The 27,500-nt window shown below is 33.2% G+C and overlaps 1 protein-coding gene across 1 annotated transcript in view; it reads left to right on the top strand.

The window, feature by feature from the left end:
- Nucleotides 1-27,500, top strand: part of LOC145268245 (nucleoredoxin-like) — a 628,842-nt gene that overhangs the window by 601,056 nt on the left and 286 nt on the right. The window contains exons 6-7 of the mRNA XM_080123573.1: nucleotides 5,171-5,277; nucleotides 26,414-27,500. The exon at nucleotides 26,414-27,500 is cut by the window's right edge and continues 286 nt beyond it. Of these exons, the coding sequence (XP_079979699.1) occupies nucleotides 5,171-5,277; nucleotides 26,414-26,608 (302 nt within the window). The 3' untranslated portion in view covers nucleotides 26,609-27,500. The remainder of the gene's footprint in view (nucleotides 1-5,170; nucleotides 5,278-26,413) is intronic.

Genomic DNA, 27,500 nt, shown 5'->3' with positions numbered 1-27,500 from the left:
TCTTCCTAAGATTCCAATTTCTTTTCATGCCATACATATAACACCTTGGTATTTTGTTATATTCTCCCTCTCAGCTCTGTTTAACCCAGCATCATTAGGTACACAGACTTCTACTAAGGTTGCTACTTTCTCCCTCTTGTCTCATTTCACTATGTCAGGTTTAAAAGCTCTATTTTCTAGGTACGTAGTTGTAGGAACTGCATAGTTATATTTCATGGTGTATGACTTATTTCCAACTGTTGTTTCTGGTATATATATATATATATATATATATATATATATATATATATATATATATATATATATATATATGTATTGCTGCTGCATTAGATATTCAACTTTTTACAAATAATTCATGGAGATATTTACACACTCCGTTGTGTCACATTGTATGGTAGCCGTACCCTAGCAGAACCTTATTGCTGACTGTCGGGTTAGGGTTAGGGTTGCTCACGTTTTCTACAGAACCTACTCTTGTTGTTATTGCTGAAATCATTCAGCTTTTTAAAAGCATTGGTCATACAACCTTGAGTTTGGGAAGCCATTATAATCCTCTTAAGTATTTATAAAGGAAATGATACAGAGCAAGGAACTGAGAGTCTGGTAACAGAAGAGGGAATGAAAATGGCATTGCATAAGCAGAATGCCACTGAATATAAAGAATCGGTGTTAGAAGAAATGGTGACACTTTACTAAAAATCTGTTTTTTTACTTTTTTTTTTATTTATAAAGCCATCATTCGCCTGTGCGTGATATATTATTGTCACATCTAGGCTTGTGCACACACTGCTAGTCTCTCCCTATTTTATACGGTACAAAAACCTGTTTCTATTATAATACATCCCACACGGTTTACCAAGAGAGCCTCCAATCTAATAAGTCCTGCACTGTCAACTAAGCTCCAACCCCTGTCCCATCACTGCAATGTTGCATCCCTGTGCCTGTTTTACAGGTACTTCAATGGAATATGCTCTAATGAACCCATTGCATTTGTACCTCCTCAGCATGCATACCCCTACCCCCGGCCAATTCGTTTAGCAAAAAATATCACTCCTTCACTGTAGAGTAATGGAAAGCCTTCTACTCTAATAGTTTTTTTTTTCCATCGGACTGCTTTAAATTGGAATTCCTTCCTTGTTACCTGCTTTTCTGATTGTACTGACATGCAGAAGTTTAAATGCAATGTAAACAACATCTCACTCATCTCATCTAAACATGGTCCCAAACAGTAACGCTTTACGTTCAAATGGCAATATGTCTTGTGTGAGTTTGACATGGCTGAAACAAACAAAAAACTCTATCGCTGCAATGCTCAGTAAAATTAAATATGACTTGAGTGACATCAGCTAGAATTGAAACCATAACGTTTAGCACTCAGGCAATTATTCATTACCATCTGAGCTAATGACTGATGGATATCAAAAAAGTTAAAAATTTACTGATATAAATGTATATTTGCGCATGTGTAGAACAGAACTTTAAGCTGGCTTACACATGAAAAGTTCCAAATTTTCCAATTTTGACCACTTAGCAGCTATTTTTACCGGATAAAAACCAAATCAAATTTGTCACACAAGTCTGAATTCGCTCTACATCACATTTCAAGACTGTAGACCAAAAATTGACAGAGTATTTTGGTAGAGACTGTTCCGTATACACAGATAAGAGGTCACTTTTATATATATATATATATATATATATATATATATATATATATATATATATATATTTTTTTTTTTTTTTTTTTTTTTACAAAGGCATCACCACATTATCAAGGCCCAGAGGCCACTCAAGGATAAGGGTTAAAGAGTGTACAGTAGAAATTGGACAATATAGTAATCATTAGTAATGAAAATTTGGTAAATTTAATAACTTATATGGAACGGCTCATCAAGAACTTATTTACTTTAGACTTGAACACAATCATATTGTAGTCAGCCGGAAAGCAGGAAAACGGAAGACAATTCCACAGGCGTGCAGTTCTAAGAAAGAAGCTTTGTTCATGGAATCTACGTTTAGGTTTAGGCACAGATAAAGAGTGGGGGAAATTATTGATAGTGTTTACAGCTAGACGAGTGTTTCTTGTGAAAGTTTGGCGAGGGGGGACCATAGATTGAAGCTCAGTTGAACACTTTCCATGAAAATAACGATACATCAGAGACAAACTCGCAACATCTCTTCTGTAAGATAGAGGTTGCAAGGAGGAGAAAAGGACATCTCCTACGAGGCTACGAAGTCTATTTTGAACTCTATCAAGGCAGGACAAGTCCTTTCTAGCAGCTCCTGCCCAGATGTGGCAACAGTATTCCATCCTTGGACGTACCTGGCTCTTATATAGGTAGAGAATAGCATCAGCAGTGAGATATCTACTGGATCGATAGAAAGATCCCACCATTTTTCCAGCGACCTTGGCAACAGATTTGATATACGTGTTCCATTTAAGATCAGGAGTAATGGTCAAGCCCAGAAGCTTGTCAAAACTTGAGGCCTTTTGAGGGGTGCAGAATTTAATAATTGCTATATAAAGATCAATTTGTTTAACATAATGAATTAAAAAAGTAAAAAATGAAAAGACTAGCTAACTTGTTTTGAGCCTTGCTCAACAGAGCTAAATCAAGGTCAGAAAATTATGATTAAAAATATTATGAGATTTTGAAATTATAGCAGGGGCACAAAAATATGGGGACAGAATCGAATAGAAACCACACAGAGTTCTCAAAGATTTACTTTTTGCTTACAAAGAGAAGATCTCAAAGACTTAATGTAAATGGTCTCTATAATTTTAGAATGGAAGAACAAATGCAACTTGCTTGAAATAGAGAACAAGTTGACCCTGAAGTTAGAAGAACAAGAACTGTTATTTAAAAGATGCCCGTATATAGAACCATAGGTATTATTCAAAGCATCAGATGGTGAACTTTTGCTGAAATGTGTTGTTGATCCGGATGTCCAGTCTTTGCGCCGTCCTCCCAGTGTAGTGTGAACTGCAACTACATTTAAATAAATAAACAATAGAATTATTATGGTATGCGTGTGTGAGGAGTAGGAGGAGGAGAACATCTTTTCGAATTGAAATAAATGAGTCTAGCGGGTTTGATGTAAAATAACACTTTATACAGGCAGTGAGATTTGTTTGGAAAATCTGTCACTTATATTACCTAGCCAAGATAGGCGAAGGTAAATCTGTCTACTGAAGTTCATTTAATCTTGTCAAAATTAGAAATTTTATTTTTTACAGTATATATATATATATATATATATATATATATATATATATATATATATATATATACTTATTTTAGTCGGTATGTGTGTTCAACTTTTTCTCAGAAACTTGTCAAGCAGAAGTTTATATGAGAAGATGGTCACACACTTTCAGAAGACACCTATTTTTTAAATAAAATTTAAATGAAAAATTTTGAAAAATCTTTACGTGTCAGATGCAATGATAAAATCATCTTTTTCTTTTATAAACATTTTTTGCCGATATTTTGCTAAATATAGCCTCATCAGGGTAGGTAGTTTAGTTTGCTTGACAACAGGAGCATAACACACGTGGTTCTACTGAGCAAGATAAACTTTTCTATTCCTTTCTACTTGGAGGGAGTATCTTCATCTAACACCAAAATGAAGAAAAGAAACAAAAAAGAAAAAACTCCTGGATCGAACAACCTACCCTGATGAGGTTATATTTAACAAAATATTGGCAAAAAAATAGGGAGAGTTAAGAAAGATGCATGAAAGTAATAATTTAAAGAAAAACGATTTATTAGGCAGTCAATGTTTCAGTGGAGGCTAAGTGATTTCAAAATTGCAATACTTGTATTTTCCTTGTTTGCATTGGAAAATCAGCTCACTTTTAGTATTGATTGCATTCTTACATTGAGGAGAAGTTATTATCCACATACCTCAGATAAGCAAAGGTTACAAAATTTGGAGCAAGGGGTATATGATTCAGATTTACAGATAATATCCTAATTAATTGAGAAACCAATATTCTTAGATCTAAGTTTTTTTTATAAGAATAGTGTAAAAAGTTCTCTGGTCACTATGCTTTTTCGGGTTTACATTGCTAAATGATGGTATGTGGTTAGAAATTCTCAGCTTTATTAATATATGAAAAAGACAAAGGAAGCAGTGACGGAGAGGCTGCAAACTTTTAAAACTCAAGTCTTTTTATTTATTATAACTTTGTATAATAATTTGTCTTATCTTTACTGCAGTTTCACAGGATATCCAATCGTTTTTGCATGGTTGTTTTTCCTTACATCTCTGTTTCTTTCATTTAATTCCATGTTCATATTTATTTATATTTATATATATATATATATATATATATATATATATATATATATATATATATTATACATTATATATATATTATACATTATATATATATATATATTATATATTATATATATATATATATTATGCATTATATATATATTATACATTATATATATTATACATTATATATATATATTATACATTATATATATATATTATACATTATATATATATATATATTATACATTATATATATATATTATACATTATATATATATATATTATACATTATATATATATATTATACATTATATATATATATATTATACATTATATATATATATTATACATTATATATATATATTATACATTATATATATATTATACATTATATATATATATTATGCATTATATATATATTATACATTATATATATTATACATTATATATATATATTATACATTATATATATATATATTATACATTATATATATATATATATTATACATTATATATATATTATACATTATATATATATATTATACATTATATATATATATATATTATACATTATATATATATATTATACATTATATATATATATATTTTATACATTATATATATATATAATAGATAATATATATATAATGTATAATATATATATATATATTATACATTATATATATATAATGTATAAAATATATATATATTTTATACATTATATATATATAATGTATTATATAAATATATATATATATATATATATATATATATATATATATATATATATATATATATATATTCTTCCATGTTTGTCTTCAACTATTTCCAAGCCACTAAATATCTTTTTCTTTCTTTTTTTTTTTCTTTTTTAACTTCGCAGAAGGAAACAAAAAAGACATGCAAGCAGCCAAAGAATTACTTCAAGAATTAGCAGAAAAAGAACAGCAACGCGAAGAACAACGCCTTCTCTTCTTCTTTGGAGGAGAGGTGAGACATTTCTTTATCTATTTCTTTTTTTTTTAATCTTAAGAAATGTGCTTGTTCAGTAGTGGTTACTCGCATTAACTATGTACTCAGTGGTCTTCATACTATCGTGACTACTTTAACTAATGCAGTTAGGAGTGATACCAATCTTTCTATATTTGCTCTTGTGACTAGTTAGGGTTCAATAATAGAGTGCAATCAGTTTTTGTTAAGGTGGCTGATGTGATAAGAGAAAGCCTTAATTGATATCACGGCACATGTACAAAGAAAATACCATGCTGTCTTCTGATAGTACAAGGTGGAATGATAAATTTGTCCCCTGAAAGAAACCAACACTACAGCTTTTTTTTTTAATTTTTTATTGGAAAAATCAATTCAAGTAACTATATTATGTAGTAGAGCTGGCATCAACTCAATGTAGCCGCCTTCAGACTCAATCATCACCTTGAAACGGGTCTGGAACTGGGAGCATGCTTTTTCTACAATCGCCAGGTGGGAGCTCAGTGAATACTCTGCGGATGGTGGCGGTCAAGCTGGCCTTAGTGTTGTGGGAGATCATGTTGGTGATGTTCTTAATGTATGACCAAACAAAGAAGTCCAGCAGCTTCAGGTGGATGAGGGGGGAGGGGAGCTAGTGAGAGAAGGGTACAAAGTTGTAACACTCTTTCTGAAACCAACCCTGGGTTTCTTTGAACTTGTGGGCTGGTGTCAAGTCCTGCTGCCACACCCCAGGGTCTGCCAGCGACTACCTAATTGCAACAGGAGATCAACACACTCTTCAGCACATCCAGGTACATTTTAGTGTTGACTTTCAAGCTAACTTTGAAAATGTGAGGTGGTATGATGTGGCTTTCACTTGAAACCGGACCAAAGACCATAACTATGGCTGTAAACTTCGTTGAGTTGTGCCCTGAAGCGTTAAACCATCCGAATTTGCATTTTAGGGGTGCTGGCAATGGTCCTGTTGTCATAACTTCACTCGGTAAAAGCATGTGTTATAAAGTGGCGCATCTCCGATCTTGCTCGTTGAACATTGTGTCACTTTCAGACATGATAGAAGGCTCTTATCGCTCTTGGGATTTGTACAATTAGCCAACTAGTAGATGGCCTGCAACAAAAAAAAGAAAACCGGTTTTCATCAAACGGAAATGGAATCATGGCATTTTTTCTTGAGCAAAAATTTTATCGCTCCACCTGTATTTTTAATTGAAATTCAAGTTTTACGGTATATTTTGTTTATTAGTTTGTTATGTGAAAGTACAGAATAGTAACAAAACATCCTCCTCGTGTTAAGAATGGGTTTCTAAATAATAACGTTATTATTTCAGCATGGTAACATAAGTGCATAAGCACAAATATCGCTTACAGTTTTGCAGGTTGAACATTCTTGTCTATCTCTTTGAAAAACTTTGCTGTTTACTATATTTTTTATATATATTTTATTTACCTATTATTTTCTTATTTAGTCAGGATTTAAATAGTAAAATAAATAGTTTTGTGCTAACCGCGGAACACACGTCAATCAGACGTGACTTTGATACAATCGTCAACGAGATCGGACGTAAAATTATTCTCTTCAACAAAATGATGGGGAAAAAATGAAAAAAAAAAATGATAAAGTTGTGCTTGTTCGTTATTAGAGCTAAATTCGAAATCGAAATATTGAATTTCAAGTAAAACTAATGAGATCTACTTAATTGTTGTGTCGAATTTAGTACCCAAAATTACGAAAAACGATAAGACAGAAAATTAATTGTTAATAAAAATAGTTTTCCAGGTAACTTAAACCTTTATACATGAATAAACAGCATGAAGTCAGGGGAGGTAACTGCAGTACGTCTTGTTAGATTGTTGAATACATGTTGAGTGATGGATATCACTGAATCATGAAACCGTCAAAGTACATGTTTTATGTAATAATGCAGCAATATTTAACACATTGCGACATGACAATTGGGTGGATAACCTTGTTTTGGTTGAAATTGACATAAAAATGAAGTAGATTAACATTGGTTTTTGATGAAAATTATTTTTTTCGACTTTTGATTTTTGCTCTGATGATGAAGAAGCACTAAGTCTTCTTTTGTGAATAAGGTGGATGGCATTATTTTTTTCGACTTTTGATTTTTGCTCTGATGATGAAGAAGCACTAAGTCTTCTTTTGTGAATAAGGTGGATGGCATTATTTTTTTCGACTTTTGATTTTCACTCTGATGATGAAGAAGCAAAAAGTCTTCTTTTGTGAATAAGGTGGATGGCATTATTTTTTTCGACTTTTGATTTTCGCTCTGATGATGAAGAAGCACTAAGTCTTCTTTTGTGAATAAGGTGGATGGCATTATTTTTTTCGACTTTTGATTTTCACTCTGATGATGAAGAAGCAAAAAGTCTTCTTTTGTGAATAAGGAGGATGGCATTATTTTTTTCGACTTGATTTTCGCTCTGATGATGAAGAAGCACTAAGTCTTCTTTTGTGAATAAGGTGGATGGCATTATATTTTTCGACTTTTGATTTTCGCTCTGATGATGTAGAAGCACTAAGTCTTCTTTTGTGAATAAGGTGGATGGCATTATTTTTTTCGACTTTTGATTTTCGCTCTGATGATGAAGAAGCACTAAGTCTTCTTTTGTGAATAAGGTGGATGGCATTATTTTTTTCGACTTTTGATTTTCACTCTGATGATGAAGAAGCACTAAGTCTTCTTTTGTGATTAAGGTGGATGGCATTATTTTTTTCGACTTTTGATTTTCACTCTGATGATGAAGAAGCACTAAGTCTTCTTTTGTGAATAAGGTGGATGGCATTATTTTTTTCGACTTTTGATTTTCGCTCTGATGATGAAGAAGCACTAAGTCTTCTTTTGTGAATAAGGTGGATGGCATTATTTTTTTCGACTTTTGATTTTCGCTCTGATGAGGAAGAAGCACTAAGTCTTCTTTTGTGAATAAGGTGGATGGCATTATTTTTTTCGACTTTTGATTTTCACTCTGATGATGAAGAAGCACTAAGTCTTCTTTTGTGAATAAGGTGGATGGCATTATTTTTTTCGACTTTTGATTTTCGCTCTGATGATGAAGAAGCAAAAAGTCTTCTTTTGTGAATAAGGTGGATGACATTATTTTTTTCAACTTTTGATTTTCGCTCTGATGATGAAGAAGCACTAAGTCTTCTTTTGTGAATAAGGTGGATGGCATTATTTTTTTCGACTTTTGATTTTCGCTCTGATGATGAAGAAGCACTAAGTCTTCTTTTGTGAATAAGGTGGATGGCATTATTTTTTTCGACTTTTGATTTTCACTCTGATGATGAAGAAGCACTAAGTCTTCTTTTGTGATTAAGGTGGATGGCATTATTTTTTTCGACTTTTGATTTTCACTCTGATGATGAAGAAGCACTAAGTCTTCTTTTGTGAATAAGGTGGATGGCATTATTTTTTTCGACTTTTGATTTTCGCTCTGATGATGAAGAAGCAAAAAGTCTTCTTTTGTGAATAAGGTGGATGGCATTATTTTTTTCGACTTTTGATTTTCGCTCTGATGATGAAGAAGCACTAAGTCTTCTTTTGTGAATAAGGTGGATGGCATTATTTTTTTCGACTTTTGATTTTCGCTCTGATGATGAAGAAGCACTAAGTCTTCTTTTGTGAAAAAGGTGGATGGCATTATTTTTTTCGACTTTTGATTTTCACTCTGATGATGAAGAAGCAAAAAGTCTTCTTTTGTGAATAAGGTGGATGGCATTATTTTTTTCGACTTTTGATTTTCGCTCTGATGATGAAGAAGCACTAAGTCTTCTTTTGTGAATAAGGTGGATGGCATTATTTTTTTCGACTTTTGATTTTCGCTCTGATGATGAAGAAGCACTAAGTCTTCTTTTGTGAATAAGGTGGATGGCATTATTTTTTTCGACTTTTGATTTTCGCTCTGATGATGAAGAAGCACTAAGTCTTCTTTTGTGAATAAGGTGGATGGCATTATTTTTTTCGACTTTTGATTTTCACTCTGATGATGAAGAAGCACTAAGTCTTCTTTTGTGATTAAGGTGGATGGCATTATTTTTTTCGACTTTTGATTTTCACTCTGATGATGAAGAAGCACTAAGTCTTCTTTTGTGAATAAGGTGGATGGCATTATTTTTTTCGACTTTTGATTTTCGCTCTGATGATGAAGAAGCACTAAGTCTTCTTTTGTGAATAAGGTGGATGGCATTATTTTTTTCGACTTTTGATTTTCGCTCTGATGATGAAGAAGCACTAAGTCTTCTTTTGTGAATAAGGTGGATGGCATTATTTTTTTCGACTTTTGATTTTCACTCTGATGATGAAGAAGCACTAAGTCTTCTTTTGTGAATAAGGTGGATGGCATTATTTTTTTCGACTTTTGATTTTCGCTCTGATGATGAAGAAGCAAAAAGTCTTCTTTTGTGAATAAGGTGGATGGCATTATTTTTTTCGACTTTTGATTTTCGCTCTGATGATGAAGAAGCAAAAAGTCTTCTTTTGTGAATAAGGTGGATGGCATTATTTTTTTCGACTTTTGATTTTCGCTCTGATGATGAAGAAGCACTAAGTCTTCTTTTGTGAATAAGGTGGATGGCATTATTTTTTTCGACTTTTGATTTTCACTCTGATGATGAAGAAGCACTAAGTCTTCTTTTGTGATTAAGGTGGATGGCATTATTTTTTTCGACTTTTGATTTTCACTCTGATGATGAAGAAGCACTAAGTCTTCTTTTGTGAATAAGGTGGATGGCATTATTTTTTTCGACTTTTGATTTTCGCTCTGATGATGAAGAAGCACTAAGTCTTCTTTTGTGAATAAGGTGGATGGCATTATTTTTTTCGACTTTTGATTTTCGCTCTGATGATGAAGAAGCACTAAGTCTTCTTTTGTGAATAAGGTGGATGGCATTATTTTTTTCGACTTTTGATTTTCACTCTGATGATGAAGAAGCACTAAGTCTTCTTTTGTGATTAAGGTGGATGGCATTATTTTTTTCGACTTTTGATTTTCACTCTGATGATGAAGAAGCACTAAGTCTTCTTTTGTGAATAAGGTGGATGGCATTATTTTTTTCGACTTTTGATTTTCGCTCTGATGATGAAGAAGCAAAAAGTCTTCTTTTGTGAATAAGGTGGATGGCATTATTTTTTTCGACTTTTGATTTTCGCTCTGATGATGAAGAAGCACTAAGTCTTCTTTTGTGAATAAGGTGGATGGCATTATTTTTTTCGACTTTTGATTTTCGCTCTGATGATGAAGAAGCACTAAGTCTTCTTTTGTGAATAAGGTGGATGGCATTATTTTTTTCGACTTTTGATTTTCACTCTGATGATGAAGAAGCAAAAAGTCTTCTTTTGTGAATAAGGTGGATGGCATTATTTTTTTCGACTTTTGATTTTCGCTCTGATGATGAAGAAGCACTAAGTCTTCTTTTGTGAATAAGGTGGATGGCATTATTTTTTTCGACTTTTGATTTTCACTCTGATGATGAAGAAGCAAAAAGTCTTCTTTTGTGAATAAGGTGGATGGCATTATTTTTTTCAACTTTTGATTTTCACTCTGATGATGAAGAAGCAAAAAGTCTTCTTTTGTGAATAAGGTGGATGGCATTATTTTTTTCGACTTTTGATTTTCGCTCTGATGATGAAGAAGCACTAAGTCTTCTTTTGTGAATAAGGTGGATGGCATTATTTTTTTCGACTTTTGATTTTCGCTCTGATGATGAAGAAGCAAAAAGTCTTCTTTTGTGAATAAGGTGGATGGCATTATTTTTTTTTCGACTTTTGATTTTCGCTCTGATGATGAAGAAGCAAAAAGTCTTCTTTTGTGAATAAGGTGGATGGCATTATTTTTTTCGACTTTTGATTTTCGCTCTGATGATGAAGAAGCACTAAGTCTTCTTTTGTGAATAAGGTGGATGGCATTATTTTTTTCGACTTTTGATTTTCACTCTGATGATGAAGAAGCAAAAAGTCTTCTTTTGTGAATAAGGTGGATGGCATTATTTTTTTCGACTTTTGATTTTCACTCTGATGATGAAGAAGCACTAAGTCTTCTTTTGTGAATAAGGTGGATGGCATTATTTTTTTCGACTTTTGATTTTCGCTCTGATGATGAAGAAGCACTAAGTCTTCTTTTGTGAATAAGGTGGATGGCATTATTTTTTTCGACTTTTGATTTTCGCTCTGATGATGAAGAAGCACTAAGTCTTCTTTTGTGAATAAGGTGGATGGCATTATTTTTTTCGACTTTTGATTTTCACTCTGATGATGAAGAAGCAAAAAGTCTTCTTTTGTGAATAAGGTGGATGGCATTATTTTTTTCGACTTTTGATTTTCACTCTGATGATGAAGAAGCAAAAAGTCTTCTTTTGTGAATAAGGTGGATGGCATTATTTTTTTCGACTTTTGATTTTCACTCTGATGATGAAGAAGCACTAAGTCTTCTTTTGTGAATAAGGTGGATGGCATTATTTTTTTCGACTTTTGATTTTCACTCTGATGATGAAGAAGCACTAAGTCTTCTTTTGTGAATAAGGTGGATGGCATTATTTTTTTCGACTTTTGATTTTCACTCTGATGATGAAGAAGCACTAAGTCTTCTTTTGTGAATAAGGTGGATGGCATTATTTTTTTCGACTTTTGATTTTCACTCTGATGATGAAGAAGCACTAAGTCTTCTTTTGTGAATAAGGTGGATGGCATTATTTTTTTCGACTTTTGATTTTCACTCTGATGATGAAGAAGCACTAAGTCTTCTTTTGTGAATAAGGTGGATGGCATTATTTTTTTTTCGACTTTTGATTTTCGCTCTGATGATGAAGAAGCAAAAAGTCTTCTTTTGTGAATAAGGTGGATGGCATTATTTTTTTCGACTTTTGATTTTCGCTCTGATGATGAAGAAGCACGAAGTCTTCTTTTGTGAATAAGGTGGATGGCATTATTTTTTTCGACTTTTGATTTTCACTCTTATGATGAAGAAGCAAAAAGTCTTCTTTTGTGAATAAGGTGGATGGCATTATTTTTTTCGACTTTTGATTTTCACTCTGATGATGAAGAAGCAAAAAGTCTTCTTTTGTGAATAAGGTGGATGGCATTATTTTTTTCGACTTTTGATTTTCACTCTGATGATGAAGAAGCAAAAAGTCTTCTTTTGTGAATAAGGTGGATGGCATTATTTTTTTCGACTTTTGATTTTCACTCTGATGATGAAGAAGCACTAAGTCTTCTTTTGTGAATAAGGTGGATGGCATTATTTTTTTTTCGACTTTTGATTTTCGCTCTGATGATGAAGAAGCAAAAAGTCTTCTTTTGTGAATAAGGTGGATGGCATTATTTTTTTCGACTTTTGATTTTCGCTCTGATGATGAAGAAGCACTAAGTCTTCTTTTGTGAATAAGGTGGATGGCATTATTTTTTTCGACTTTTGATTTTCGCTCTGATGATGAAGAAGCACTAAGTCTTCTTTTGTGAATAAGGTGGATGGCATTATTTTTTTCGACTTTTGATTTTCACTCTGATGATGAAGAAGCAAAAAGTCTTCTTTTGTGAATAAGGTGGATGGCATTATTTTTTTCGACTTTTGATTTTCGCTCTGATGATGAAGAAGCACTAAGTCTTCTTTTGTGAATAAGGTGGATGGCATTATTTTTTTCGACTTTTGATTTTCACTCTGATGATGAAGAAGCAAAAAGTCTTCTTTTGTGAATAAGGTGGATGGCATTATTTTTTTCGACTTTTGATTTTCACTCTGATGATGAAGAAGCAAAAAGTCTTCTTTTGTGAATAAGGTGGATGGCATTATTTTTTTCGACTTTTGATTTTCACTCTGATGATGAAGAAGCAAAAAGTCTTCTTTTGTGAATAAGGTGGATGGCATTATTTTTTTCGACTTTTGATTTTTGCTCTGATGATGAAGAAGCACTAAGTCTTCTTTTGTGATTAAGGTGGATGGCATTATTTTTTTCGACTTTTGATTTTCGCTCTGATGATGAAGAAGCAATAAGTCTTCTTTTGTGAATAAGGTGGATGGCATTATTTTTTTCGACTTTTGATTTTCACTCTGATGATGAAGAAGCACTAAGTCTTCTTTTGTGAATAAGGTGGATGGCATTATTTTTTTAGACTTTTGATTTTCGCTCTGATGATGAAGAAGCACTAAGTCTTCTTTTGTGATTAAGGTGGATGGCATTATTTTTTTCGACTTTTGATTTTCGCTCTGATGATGAAGAAGCACTAAGTCTTCTTTTGTGAATAAGGTGGATGGCATTATTTTTTTCGACTTTTGATTTTTGCTCTGATGATGAAGAAGCACTAAGTCTTCTTTTGTGAATAAGGTGGATGGCATTATTTTTTTCGACTTTTGATTTTTGCTCTGATGATGAAGAAGCACTAAGTCTTCTTTTGTGATTAAGGTGGATGGCATTATTTTTTTCGACTTTTGATTTTTGCTCTGATGATGAAGAAGCACTAAGTCTTCTTTTGTGATTAAGGTGGATGGCATTATTTTTTTAGACTTTTGATTTTCGCTCTGATGATGAAGAAGCACTAAGTCTTCTTTTGTGAATAAGGTGGATGGCATTATTTTTTTAGACTTTTGATTTTTGCTCTGATGATGAAGAAGCACTAAGTCTTCTTTTGTGAATAAGGTGGATGGCATTATTTTTTTCGACTTTTGATTTTCACTCTGATCATGAAGAAGCAAAAAGTCTTCTTTTGTGAATAAGGTGGATGGCATTATTTTTTTCGACTTTTGATTTTCACTCTGATGATGAAGAAGCAAAAAGTCTTCTTTTGTGAATAAGGTGGATGGCATTATTTTTTTAGACTTTTGATTTTCGCTCTGATGATGAAGAAGCACTAAGTCTTCTTTTGTGAATAAGGTGGATGGCATTATTTTTTTCGACTTTTGATTTTCACTCTGATGATGAAGAAGCAAAAAGTCGAAAAAAATAATGCCATCCACCTTATTCACAAAAGAAGACTTAGTGCTTCTTCATCATCAGAGCAAAAATCAAAAGTCGAAAAAAAAATAATGCCATCCACCTTATTCACAAAAGAAGACTTAGTGCTTCTTCATCATCAGATCGAAAATCAAAAGTCGAAAAAAAAATAATGCCATCCACCTTATTCACAAAAGAAGACTTAGTGCTTCTTCATCATCAGAGCAAAAATCAAAAGTCGAAAAAAATAATTTTCATCAAAAACCAATGTTAATCTACTTCATTTTTATGTCAATTTCAACCAAAACAAGGTTATCCACCCAATTGTCATGTCGCAATGTGTTAAATATTGCTGCATTATTACATAAAACATGTACTTTGACGGTTTCATGATTCAGTGATATCCATCACTCAACATGTATTCAACAATCTAACAAGACGTACTGCAGTTACCTCCCCTGACTTCATGCTGTTTATTCATGTATAAAGGTTTAAGTTACCTGGAAAACTATTTTTATTAACAATTAATTTTCTGTCTTATCGTTTTTCGTAATTTTGGGTACTAAATTCGACACAACAATTAAGTAGATCTCATTAGTTTTACTTGAAATTCAATATTTCGATTTCGAATTTAGCTCTAATAACGAACAAGCACAACTTTATCATTTTTTTTTTTCATTTTTTCCCCATCATTTTGTTGAAGAGAATAATTTTACGTCCGATCTCGTTGACGATTGTATCAAAGTCACGTCTGATTGACGTGTGTTCCGCGGTTAGCACAAAACTATTTATTTTACTATTTAAATCCTGACTAAATAAGAAAATAATAGGTAAATAAAATATATATAAAAAATATAGTAAACAGCAAAGTTTTTCAAAGAGATAGACAAGAATGTTCAACCTGCAAAACTGTAAGCGATATTTGTGCTTATGCACTTATGTTACCATGCTGAAATAATAACGTTATTATTTAGAAACCCATTCTTAACACGAGGAGGATGTTTTGTTACTATTCTGTACTTTCACATAACAAACTAATAAACAAAATATACTGTAAAACTTGAATTTCAATTAAAAATACAGGTGGAGCGATAAAATTTTTGCTCAAGAAAAAATGCCATGATTCCATTTCCGTTTGATGAAAACCGGTTTTCTTTTTTTTGTTGCAGGCCATCTACTAGTTGGCTAATTGTACAAATCCCAAGAGCGATAAGAGCCTTCTATCATGTCTGAAAGTGACACAATGTTCAACGAGCAAGATCGGAGATGCGCCACTTTATAACACATGCTTTTACCGAGTGAAGTTATGACAACAGGACCATTGCCAGCACCCCTAAAATGCAAATTCGGATGGTTTAACGCTTCAGGGCACAACTCAACGAAGTTTACAGCCATAGTTATGGTCTTTGGTCCGGTTTCAAGTGAAAGCCACATCATACCACCTCACATTTTCAAAGTTAGCTTGAAAGTCAACACTAAAATGTACCTGGATGTGCTGAAGAGTGTGTTGATCTCCTGTTGCAATTAGGTAGTCGCTGGCAGACCCTGGGGTGTGGCAGCAGGACTTGACACCAGCCCACAAGTTCAAAGAAACCCAGGGTTGGTTTCAGAAAGAGTGTTACAACTTTGTACCCTTCTCTCACTAGCTCCCCTCCCCCCTCATCCACCTGAAGCTGCTGGACTTCTTTGTTTGGTCATACATTAAGAACATCACCAACATGATCTCCCACAACACTAAGGCCAGCTTGACCGCCACCATCCGCAGAGTATTCACTGAGCTCCCACCTGGCGATTGTAGAAAAAGCATGCTCCCAGTTCCAGACCCGTTTCAAGGTGATGATTGAGTCTGAAGGCGGCTACATTGAGTTGATGCCAGCTCTACTACATAATCAAGTTACTTGAATTGATTTTTATTCACAAAAGAAGCATTATTTTTTTCGACTTTTGATTTTTGCTCTGATGATGAAGAAGCACTAAGTCTTCTTTTGTGAATAAGGTGAATGGCATTATTTTTTTCGACTTTGGATTTTCGCTCTGATGATGAAGAAGCACTAAGTCTTCTTTTGTGAATAAGGTGGATGGCATTATTTTTTTCGACTTTTGATTTTCGCTCTGATGATGAAGAAGCACTAAGTCTTCTTTTGTGAATAAGGTGGATGGCATTATTTTTTTCGACTTTTGATTTTCGCTCTGATGATGAAGAAGCACTAAGTCTTCTTTTGTGATTAAGGTGGATGGCATTATTTTTTTCGACTTTTGATTTTCGCTCTGATGATGAAGAAGCACTAAGTCTTCTTTTGTGATTAAGGTGGATGGCATTATTTTTTTCGACTTTTGATTTTCGCTCTGATGATGAAGAAGCACTAAGTCTTCTTTTGTGATTAAGGTGGATTGCATTATTTTTTTCGACTTTTGATTTTCGCTCTGATGATGAAGAAGCACTAAGTCTTCTTTTGTGATTAAGGTGGATGGCATTATTTTTTTCGACTTTTGATTTTCGCTCTGATGATGAAGAAGCACTAAGTCTTCTTTTGTGAATAAGGTGGATCGCATTATTTTTTTTTTTAGATTTTCGCTCTGATGATGAAGAAGCACTAAGTCTTCTTTTGTGATTAAGGTGGATGGCATTATTTTTTTTCGACTTTTGATTTTCGCTCTGATGATGAAGAAGCACTAAGTCTTCTTTTGTGAATAAGGTGGATGGCATTATTTTTTTCGACTTTTGATTTTTGCTCTGATGATGAAGAAGCACTAAGTCTTCTTTTGTGAATAAGGTGGATGGCATTATTTTTTTCGACTTTTGATTTTCGCTCTGATGATGAAGAAGCACTAAGTCTTCTTTTGTGAATAAGGTGGATGGCATTATTTTTTTCGACTTTTGATTTTCGCTCTGATGATGAAGAAGCACTAAGTCTTCTTTTGTGAATAAGGTGGATGGCATTATTTTTTTTTTTAGATTTTCGCTCTGATGATGAAGAAGCACTAAGTCTTCTTTTGTGATTAAGGTGGATGGCATTATTTTTTTCGACTTTTGATTTTTGCTCTGATGATGAAGAAGCACTAAGTCTTCTTTTGTGAATAAGGTGGATGGCATTATTTTTTTTCGACTTTTGATTTTTGCTCTGATGATGAAGAAGCACTAAGTCTTCTTTTGTGAATAAGGTGGATGGCATTATTTTTTTCGACTTTTGATTTTTGCTCTGATGATGAAGAAGCACTAAGTCTTCTTTTGTGAATAAGGTGGATGGCATTTTTTTTTTCGACTTTTGATTTTCGCTCTGATGATGAAGAAGCACTAAGTCTTCTTTTGTGAATAAGGTGGATGGCATTATTTTTTTCGACTTTTGATTTTTGCTCTGATGATGAAGAAGCACTAAGTCTTCTTTTGTGAATAAGGTGGATGGCATTATTTTTTTCGACTTTTGATTTTCGCTCTGATGATGAAGAAGCACTAAGTCTTCTTTTGTGAATAAGGTGGATGGCATTATTTTTTTCGACTTTTGATTTTCGCTCTGATGATGAAGAAGCACTAAGTCTTCTTTTGTGATTAAGGTGGATGGCATTATTTTTTTCGACTTTTGATTTTCGCTCTGATGATGAAGAAGCACTAAGTCTTCTTTTGTGATTAAGGTGGATGGCATTATTTTTTTCGACTTTTGATTTTCGCTCTGATGATGAAGAAGCACTAAGTCTTCTTTTGTGATTAAGGTGGATGGCATTATTTTTTTCGACTTTTGATTTTTGCTCTGATGATGAAGAAGCACTAAGTCTTCTTTTGTGAATAAGGTGGATGGCATTATTTTTTTTTTTAGATTTTCGCTCTGATGATGAAGAAGCACTAAGTCTTCTTTTGTGATTAAGGTGGATGGCATTATTTTTTTCGACTTTTGATTTTCACTCTGATGATGAAGAAGCACTAAGTCTTCTTTTGTGAATAAGGTGGATGGCATTATTTTTTTCGACTTTTGATTTTTGCTCTGATGATGAAGAAGCACTAAGTCTTCTTTTGTGAATAAGGTGGATGGCATTATTTTTTTTTTTAGATTTTCGCTCTGATGATGAAGAAGCACTAAGTCTTCTTTTGTGATTAAGGTGGATGGCATTATTTTTTTCGACTTTTGATTTTTGCTCTGATGATGAAGAAGCACTAAGTCTTCTTTTGTGATTAAGGTGGATGGCATTATTTTTTTCGACTTTTGATTTTCGCTCTGATGATGAAGAAGCACTAAGTCTTCTTTTGTGATTAAGGTGGATGGCATTATTTTTTTCGACTTTTGATTTTTGCTCTGATGATGAAGAAGCACTAAGTCTTCTTTTGTGAATAAGGTGGATGGCATTATTTTTTTTTTTAGATTTTCGCTCTGATGATGAAGAAGCACTAAGTCTTCTTTTGTGATTAAGGTGGATGGCATTATTTTTTTCGACTTTTGATTTTCACTCTGATGATGAAGAAGCACTAAGTCTTCTTTTGTGAATAAGGTGGATGGCATTATTTTTTTCGACTTTTGATTTTTGCTCTGATGATGAAGAAGCACTAAGTCTTCTTTTGTGAATAAGGTGGATGGCATTATTTTTTTTTTTAGATTTTCGCTCTGATGATGAAGAAGCACTAAGTCTTCTTTTGTGATTAAGGTGGATGGCATTATTTTTTTCGACTTTTGATTTTCGCTCTGATGATGAAAAAGCACTAAGTCTTCTTTTGTGAATAAGGTGGATGGCATTATTTTTTTCGACTTTTGATTTTCGCTCTGATGATGAAGAAGCACTAAGTCTTCTTTTGTGATTAAGGTGGATGGCATTATTTTTTTCGACTTTTGATTTTTGCTCTGATGATGAAGAAGCACTAAGTCTTCTTTTGTGATTAAGGTGGATGGCATTATTTTTTTTTTTAGATTTTCACTCTGATGATGAAGAAGCACTAAGTCTTCTTTTGTGATTAAGGTGGATGGCATTATTTTTTTCGACTTTTGATTTTTGCTCTGATGATGAAGAAGCACTAAGTCTTCTTTTGTGATTAAGGTGGATGGCATTATTTTTTTCGACTTTTGATTTTTGCTCTGATGATGAAGAAGCACTAAGTCTTCTTTTGTGATTAAGGTGGATGGCATTATTTTTTTCGACTTTTGATTTTTGCTCTGATGATGAAGAAGCACTAAGTCTTCTTTTGTGATTAAGGTGGATGGCATTATTTTTTTCGACTTTTGATTTTCGCTCTGATGATGAAGAAGCACTAAGTCTTCTTTTGTGATTAAGGTGGATGGCATTATTTTTTTAGACTTTTGATTTTCGCTCTGATGATGAAGAAGCACTAAGTCTTCTTTTGTGATTAAGGTGGATGGCATTATTTTTTTCGACTTTTGATTTTTGCTCTGATGATGAAGAAGCACTAAGTCTTCTTTTGTGATTAAGGTGGATGGCATTATTTTTTTCGACTTTTGATTTTTGCTCTGATGATGAAGAAGCACTAAGTCTTCTTTTGTGATTAAGGTGGATGGCATTATTTTTTTCGACTTTTGATTTTTGCTCTGATGATGAAGAAGCACTAAGTCTTCTTTTGTGATTAAGGTGGATGGCATTATTTTTTTCGACTTTTGATTTTTGCTCTGATGATGAAGAAGCACTAAGTCTTCTTTTGTGAATAAGGTGGATGGCATTATTTTTTTCGACTTTTGATTTTTGCTCTGATGATGAAGAAGCACTAAGTCTTCTTTTGTGAATAAGGTGGATGGCATTTTTTTTTTCGACTTTTGATTTTCGCTCTGATGATGAAGAAGCACTAAGTCTTCTTTTGTGATTAAGGTGGATGGCATTATTTTTTTAGACTTTTGATTTTCGCTCTGATGATGAAGAAGCACTAAGTCTTCTTTTGTGATTAAGGTGGATGGCATTATTTTTTTAGACTTTTGATTTTCGCTCTGATGATGAAGAAGCACTAAGTCTTCTTTTGTGATTAAGGTGGATGGCATTATTTTTTTAGACTTTTGATTTTCGCTCTGATGATGAAGAAGCACTAAGTCTTCTTTTGTGATTAAGGTGGATGGCATTATTTTTTTCGACTTTTGATTTTTGCTCTGATGATGAAGAAGCACTAAGTCTTCTTTTGTGATTAAGGTGGATGGCATTATTTTTTTCGACTTTTGATTTTTGCTCTGATGATGAAGAAGCACTAAGTCTTCTTTTGTGATTAAGGTGGATGGCATTATTTTTTTCGACTTTTGATTTTTGCTCTGATGATGAAGAAGCACTAAGTCTTCTTTTGTGATTAAGGTTGATGGCATTATTTTTTTCGACTTTTGATTTTTGCTCTGATGATTAAGAAGCACTAAGTCTTCTTTTGTGAATAAGGTGGATGGCATTATTTTTTTCGACTTTTGATTTTTGCTCTGATGATGAAGAAGCACTAAGTCTTCTTTTGTGAATAAGGTGGATGGCATTTCTTTTTTCGACTTTTGATTTTCGCTCTGATGATGAAGAAGCAGTAAGTCTTCTTTTGTGAATAAGGTGGATGGCATTATTTTTTTAGACTTTTGATTTTCACTCTTATGATGAAGAAGCACTAAGTCTTCTTTTGTGATTAAGGTGGATGGCATTATTTTTTTAGACTTTTGATTTTCGCTCTGATGATGAAGAAGCACTAAGTCTTCTTTTGTGATTAAGGTGGATGGCATTAATTTTTTAGACTTTTGATTTTCGCTCTGATGATGAAGAAGCACTAAGTCTTCTTTTGTGATTAAGATGGATGGCATTATTTTTTTAGACTTTTGATTTTCGCTCTGATGATGAAGAAGCACTAAGTCTTCTTTTGTGAATAAGGTGGATGGCATTATTTTTTTCGACTTTTGATTTTCACTCTGATGATGAAGAAGCACTAAGTCTTCTTTTGTGATTAAGGTGGATGGCATTATTTTTTTAGACTTTTGATTTTCGCTCTGATGATGAAGAAGCACTAAGTCTTCTTTTGTGATTAAGGTGGATGGCATTATTTTTTTAGACTTTTGATTTTCGCTCTGATGATGAAGAAGCACTAAGTCTTCTTTTGTGATTAAGGTGGATGGCATTATTTTTTTCGACTTTTGATTTTTGCTCTGATGATGAAGAAGCACTAAGTCTTCTTTTGTGATTAAGGTGGATGGCATTATTTTTTTCGACTTTTGATTTTTGCTCTGATGATGAAGAAGCACTAAGTCTTCTTTTGTGATTAAGGTGGATGGCATTATTTTTTTCGACTTTTGATTTTTGCTCTGATGATGAAGAAGCACTAAGTCTTCTTTTGTGAATAAGGTGGATGGCATTATTTTTTTCGACTTTTGATTTTCGCTCGGATGATGAAGAAGCACTAAGTCTTCTTTTGTGAATAAGGTGAATGGCATTATTTTTTTCGACTTTTGATTTTCGCTCCGATGATGAAGAAGCACTAAGTCTTCTTTTGTGAATAAGGTGGATGGCATTATTTTTTTCGACTTTTGATTTTCGCTCTGATGATGAAGAAGCACTAAGTCTTCTTTTGTGAATAAGGTGAATGGCATTATTTTTTTCGACTTTGGATTTTCGCTCTGATGATGAAGAAGCACTAAGTCTTCTTTTGTGAATAAGGTGGATGGCATTATTTTTTTTTCGACTTTTGATTTTCGCTCTGATGATGAAGAAGCACTAAGTCTTCTTTTGTGAATAAGGTGGATGGCATTATTTTTTTCGACTTTTGATTTTCGCTCTGATGATGAAGAAGCACTAAGTCTTCTTTTGTGAATAAGGTGGATGGCATTATTTTTTTCGACTTTGGATTTTCGCTCTGATGATGAAGAAGCACTAAGTCTTCTTTTGTGAATAAGGTGGATGGCATTATTTTTTTCGACTTTTGATTTTCGCTCTGATGATGAAGAAGCACTAAGTCTTCTTTTGTGATTAAGGTGGATGGCATTATTTTTTTCGACTTTTGATTTTCGCTCGGATGATGAAGAAGCACTAAGTCTTCTTTTGTGATTAAGGTGGATGGCATTATTTTTTTCGACTTTGGATTTTCGCTCTAATTTTCTTTTGTTATTAAGGTGGATGGCATTATTTTTTTAGACTTTTGATTTTCGCTCTGATGATGAAGAAGCACTAAGTCTTCTTTTGTGATTAAGGTGGATGGCATTATTTTTTTAGACTTTTGATTTTCGCTCTGATGATGAAGAAGCACTAAGTCTTCTTTTGTGATTAAGGTGGATGGCATTATTTTTTTAGACTTTTGATTTTCGCTCTGATGATGAAGAAGCACTAAGTCTTCTTTTGTGAATAAGGTGGATGGCATTATTTTTTTCGACTTTTGATTTTCACTCTGATGATGAAGAAGCACTAAGTCTTCTTTTGTGATTAAGGTGGATGGCATTATTTTTTTAGACTTTTGATTTTCGCTCTGATGATGAAGAAGCACTAAGTCTTCTTTTGTGATTAAGGTGGATGGCATTATTTTTTTAGACTTTTGATTTTCGCTCTGATGATGAAGAAGCACTAAGTCTTCTTTTGTGATTAAGGTGGATGGCATTATTTTTTTCGACTTTTGATTTTTGCTCTGATGATGAAGAAGCACTAAGTCTTCTTTTGTGATTAAGGTGGATGGCATTATTTTTTTCGACTTTTGATTTTTGCTCTGATGATGAAGAAGCACTAAGTCTTCTTTTGTGATTAAGGTGGATGGCATTATTTTTTTCGACTTTTGATTTTTGCTCTGATGATGAAGAAGCACTAAGTCTTCTTTTGTGAATAAGGTGGATGGCATTATTTTTTTCGACTTTTGATTTTCGCTCGGATGATGAAGAAGCACTAAGTCTTCTTTTGTGAATAAGGTGAATGGCATTATTTTTTTCGACTTTTGATTTTCGCTCCGATGATGAAGAAGCACTAAGTCTTCTTTTGTGAATAAGGTGGATGGCATTATTTTTTTCGACTTTTGATTTTCGCTCTGATGATGAAGAAGCACTAAGTCTTCTTTTGTGAATAAGGTGAATGGCATTATTTTTTTCGACTTTGGATTTTCGCTCTGATGATGAAGAAGCACTAAGTCTTCTTTTGTGAATAAGGTGGATGGCATTATTTTTTTTTCGACTTTTGATTTTCGCTCTGATGATGAAGAAGCACTAAGTCTTCTTTTGTGAATAAGGTGGATGGCATTATTTTTTTCGACTTTTGATTTTCGCTCTGATGATGAAGAAGCACTAAGTCTTCTTTTGTGAATAAGGTGGATGGCATTATTTTTTTCGACTTTGGATTTTCGCTCTGATGATGAAGAAGCACTAAGTCTTCTTTTGTGAATAAGGTGGATGGCATTATTTTTTTCGACTTTTGATTTTCGCTCTGATGATGAAGAAGCACTAAGTCTTCTTTTGTGATTAAGGTGGATGGCATTATTTTTTTCGACTTTTGATTTTCGCTCGGATGATGAAGAAGCACTAAGTCTTCTTTTGTGATTAAGGTGGATGGCATTATTTTTTTCGACTTTTGATTTTCGCTCCGATGATGAAGAAGCACTAAGTCTTCTTTTGTGAATAAGGTGGATGGCATTATTTTTTTCGACTTTTGATTTTCGCTCTGATGATGAAGAAGCACTAAGTCTTCTTTTGTGAATAAGGTGAATGGCATTATTTTTTTCGACTTTGGATTTTCGCTCTGATGATGAAGAAGCACTAAGTCTTCTTTTGTGAATAAGGTGGATGGCATTATTTTTTTTTCGACTTTTGATTTTCGCTCTGATGATGAAGAAGCACTAAGTCTTCTTTTGTGAATAAGGTGGATGGCATTATTTTTTTCGACTTTTGATTTTCGCTCTGATGATGAAGAAGCACTAAGTCTTCTTTTGTGAATAAGGTGGATGGCATTATTTTTTTCGACTTTGGATTTTCGCTCTGATGATGAAGAAGCACTAAGTCTTCTTTTGTGAATAAGGTGGATGGCATTATTTTTTTCGACTTTTGATTTTCGCTCTGATGATGAAGAAGCACTAAGTCTTCTTTTGTGATTAAGGTGGATGGCATTATTTTTTTCGACTTTTGATTTTCGCTCGGATGATGAAGAAGCACTAAGTCTTCTTTTGTGAATAAGGTGGATGGCATTATTTTTTTCGACTTTTGATTTTCGCTCTGATGATGAAGAAGCACTAAGTCTTCTTTTGTGATTAAGGTGGATGGCATTATTTTTTTCGACTTTTGATTTTCGCTCGGATGATGAAGAAGCACTAAGTCTTCTTTTGTGAATAAGGTGGATGGCATTATTTTTTTTTCGACTTTTGATTTTCGCTCTGATGATGAAGAAGCACTAAGTCTTCTTTTGTGAATAAGGTGGATGGCATTATTTTTTTCGACTTTTGATTTTCGCTCTGATGATGAAGAAGCACTAAGTCTTCTTTTGTGAATAAGGTGGATGGCATTATTTTTTTCGACTTTGGATTTTCGCTCTGATGATGAAGAAGCACTAAGTCTTCTTTTGTGAATAAGGTGGATGGCATTATTTTTTTCGACTTTTGATTTTCGCTCTGATGATGAAGAAGCACTAAGTCTTCTTTTGTGAATAAGGTGGATGGCATTATTTTTTTCGACTTTTGATTTTCGCTCTGATGATGAAGAAGCACTAAGTCTTCTTTTGTGAATAAGGTGGATGGCATTATTTTTTTCGACTTTTGATTTTCGCTCTGATGATGAAGAAGCACTAAGTCTTCTTTTGTGAATAAGGTGGATGGCATTATTTTTTTCGACTTTTGATTTTCGCTCTGATGATGAAGAAGCACTAAGTCTTCTTTTGTGAATAAGGTGGATGGCATTATTTTTTTCGACTTTGGATTTTCGCTCTGATGATGAAGAAGCACTAAGTCTTCTTTTGTGAATAAGGTGGATGGCATTATTTTTTTCGACTTTTGATTTTCGCTCTGATGATGAAGAAGCACTAAGTCTTCTTTTGTGATTAAGGTGGATGGCATTATTTTTTTCGACTTTTGATTTTCGCTCGGATGATGAAGAAGCACTAAGTCTTCTTTTGTGAATAAGGTGGATGGCATTATTTTTTTCGACTTTTGATTTTCGCTCTGATGATGAAGAAGCACTAAGTCTTCTTTTGTGATTAAGGTGGATGGCATTATTTTTTTCGACTTTTGATTTTCGCTCGGATGATGAAGAAGCACTAAGTCTTCTTTTGTGAATAAGGTGGATGGCATTATTTTTTTCGACTTTTGATTTTCGCTCTGATTTTCTTTTGTTATTAAGGTGGATGGCATTGAAACTCTCTTAAAAATAAAGTATAAAACATTTAATTTCATTAAAAAAATTATGCAGCATTATCCTTTCCTCTAAGATTTACAAATTTAACCTTACAAAATAAAAGTTTCAAAAGATGGGACTAACTCCTATTTACTTATATATGTGTGCGTGTGTGACGTCATCCACTCTGCACAGGGATGAGATAACGCAACCCACAGAGTTTTAGCAATATACTACATTGGGTTCTAAACAGTTCATCCATTAGATGGCCGCTAACACTTTGTGCCGTGGACCATATAAACAGATCATCATAAAGGATCCACTCCTCTCTTTGGTTTGATGGTGACGGTGTCATTTTGTGACGTCATCCATTGTGCATGGTTTTAATGGATGATTTAACATGACTTCATCCGTTTGTCATAAGGACAAACCATCAATCAACCAAGTAAGGTCGTCAGTTTTAATAGTGTATGTATATATATATATATATATATATATATATATATATATATATATATATATATACACACGAAACTATCTCTGAAATATGCAACAAATGGCACATCTCTGAATCATGCAACACAGTTTTTAAATAAATCTCACATTTGCGCTCAAGCACTTTATTGATTTCTTCTTAACATATTCCAACATTATATATATATATATATATATATATATATATATATATATATATATTTATAAATACACATATACACACACATTATTTTATTTATTTATTTATTTAGATAGATAGATAGATAGATAGATAGATATATGTAACCAGGCAGGGGTGGGAGTTACAAACAAACATACGCACATATACACATATACGCACACTTATGCATACACACACACACACACACACATACACACACATGAGCGCATGTGCACAAAGAATAAAATTGTGCCCGTTAATTGGTTTTATTTTCAGTTTAAATATTTTAAAACTTTTTTCTTTGTCTCTTTGCAGGATGAAATCTGTGATTTCTTCCGCGAATACGCTTGCCTGGATGAACGTAACCCAATTCTTGTCATCACAGATTTTCCTGAAGAGAAAATCTATGTTTGTCCAGAACCAGAAATCACGAAAGATGTGGCTGCAGAATTTTTGAACAAATATTTTACAGGAAAACTTGCACCGGAACCATTACTCGCAGAATCGTGATCACTGCAAAAGAATCTCTCTCTCTCTCTCTCTCTCTCTCTCTCTCTCTCTCTCTCTCTCTCCCTCTTTCTCTCTCTCTCTCTCTCTCATCAATATTATTATTATTATTATTATTATTATTATTATTATTATTATTATTGTAGCCTTTACACTCATTCTTATTTATATTTTTGGTCCGTTTTTAGGTGGTGCTGTATTGTAAAACGAGTCTAACATATATAGATTTTATTTCCTAAAATAGTCCCGAACTTTACAAATGACAGTTTTCCTATCTGTGTGAACAAGTGAGAAAATCTTTAAACATTCATTTTATTTTCGTAGAAAAGCATTGTTCCAAGACCTTTTTATTAAGATTATTATCTTACACACTGTATTAGTTTGCATTCGTTGGCATTTTTCACCTTCTCATGGTGGAAAGATGTCACATAAGGATTAAGTAGTCCACATAAAGCCATTTAATGTGACTATGTAGGTGGTCCACATAAAATTCATGCAATGTGACACAAGGATTAGGTAGTCTACTTAAAGCTATTTAATGTGACTACATAGGTGGTCCACATAAAATCCATGTCATGTAACACAAAAATTAGGTAGTCCACAAAAGCCCCCCCCCCACACACACATACATATAAAGCCAACCTTGAACTACGTGCCTCACATAAAGACAATCTTGCACTAGGTACCTTATATGAAGACAACCTTGCACTAGATAGTCCACAGAAAGCCAATATTGCACTAGGTACCGCACATAAAACCAACCTTGTACTAGTTACCTCATATAAAACTTAATTATTTTGCAGTAAAGCAAAACTAGATTTTTCAACACAGTTTGTAAATATTAGATAATTTACTGATTTAAAAACAAATTTGGATGAAAAACTTAAGAAATCTG

Source organism: Euprymna scolopes, chromosome 43, assembly GCF_053919585.1.
Source record: "Euprymna scolopes isolate OS-2025 chromosome 43, ASM5391958v1, whole genome shotgun sequence".
In the NCBI taxonomy this organism is placed as follows: Eukaryota; Metazoa; Mollusca; class Cephalopoda; order Sepiida; family Sepiolidae; genus Euprymna; species Euprymna scolopes.
The sequence above is the reverse complement of the archived record's forward strand: the minus strand, read 5'-3'. Positions and strand labels throughout refer to the sequence as shown.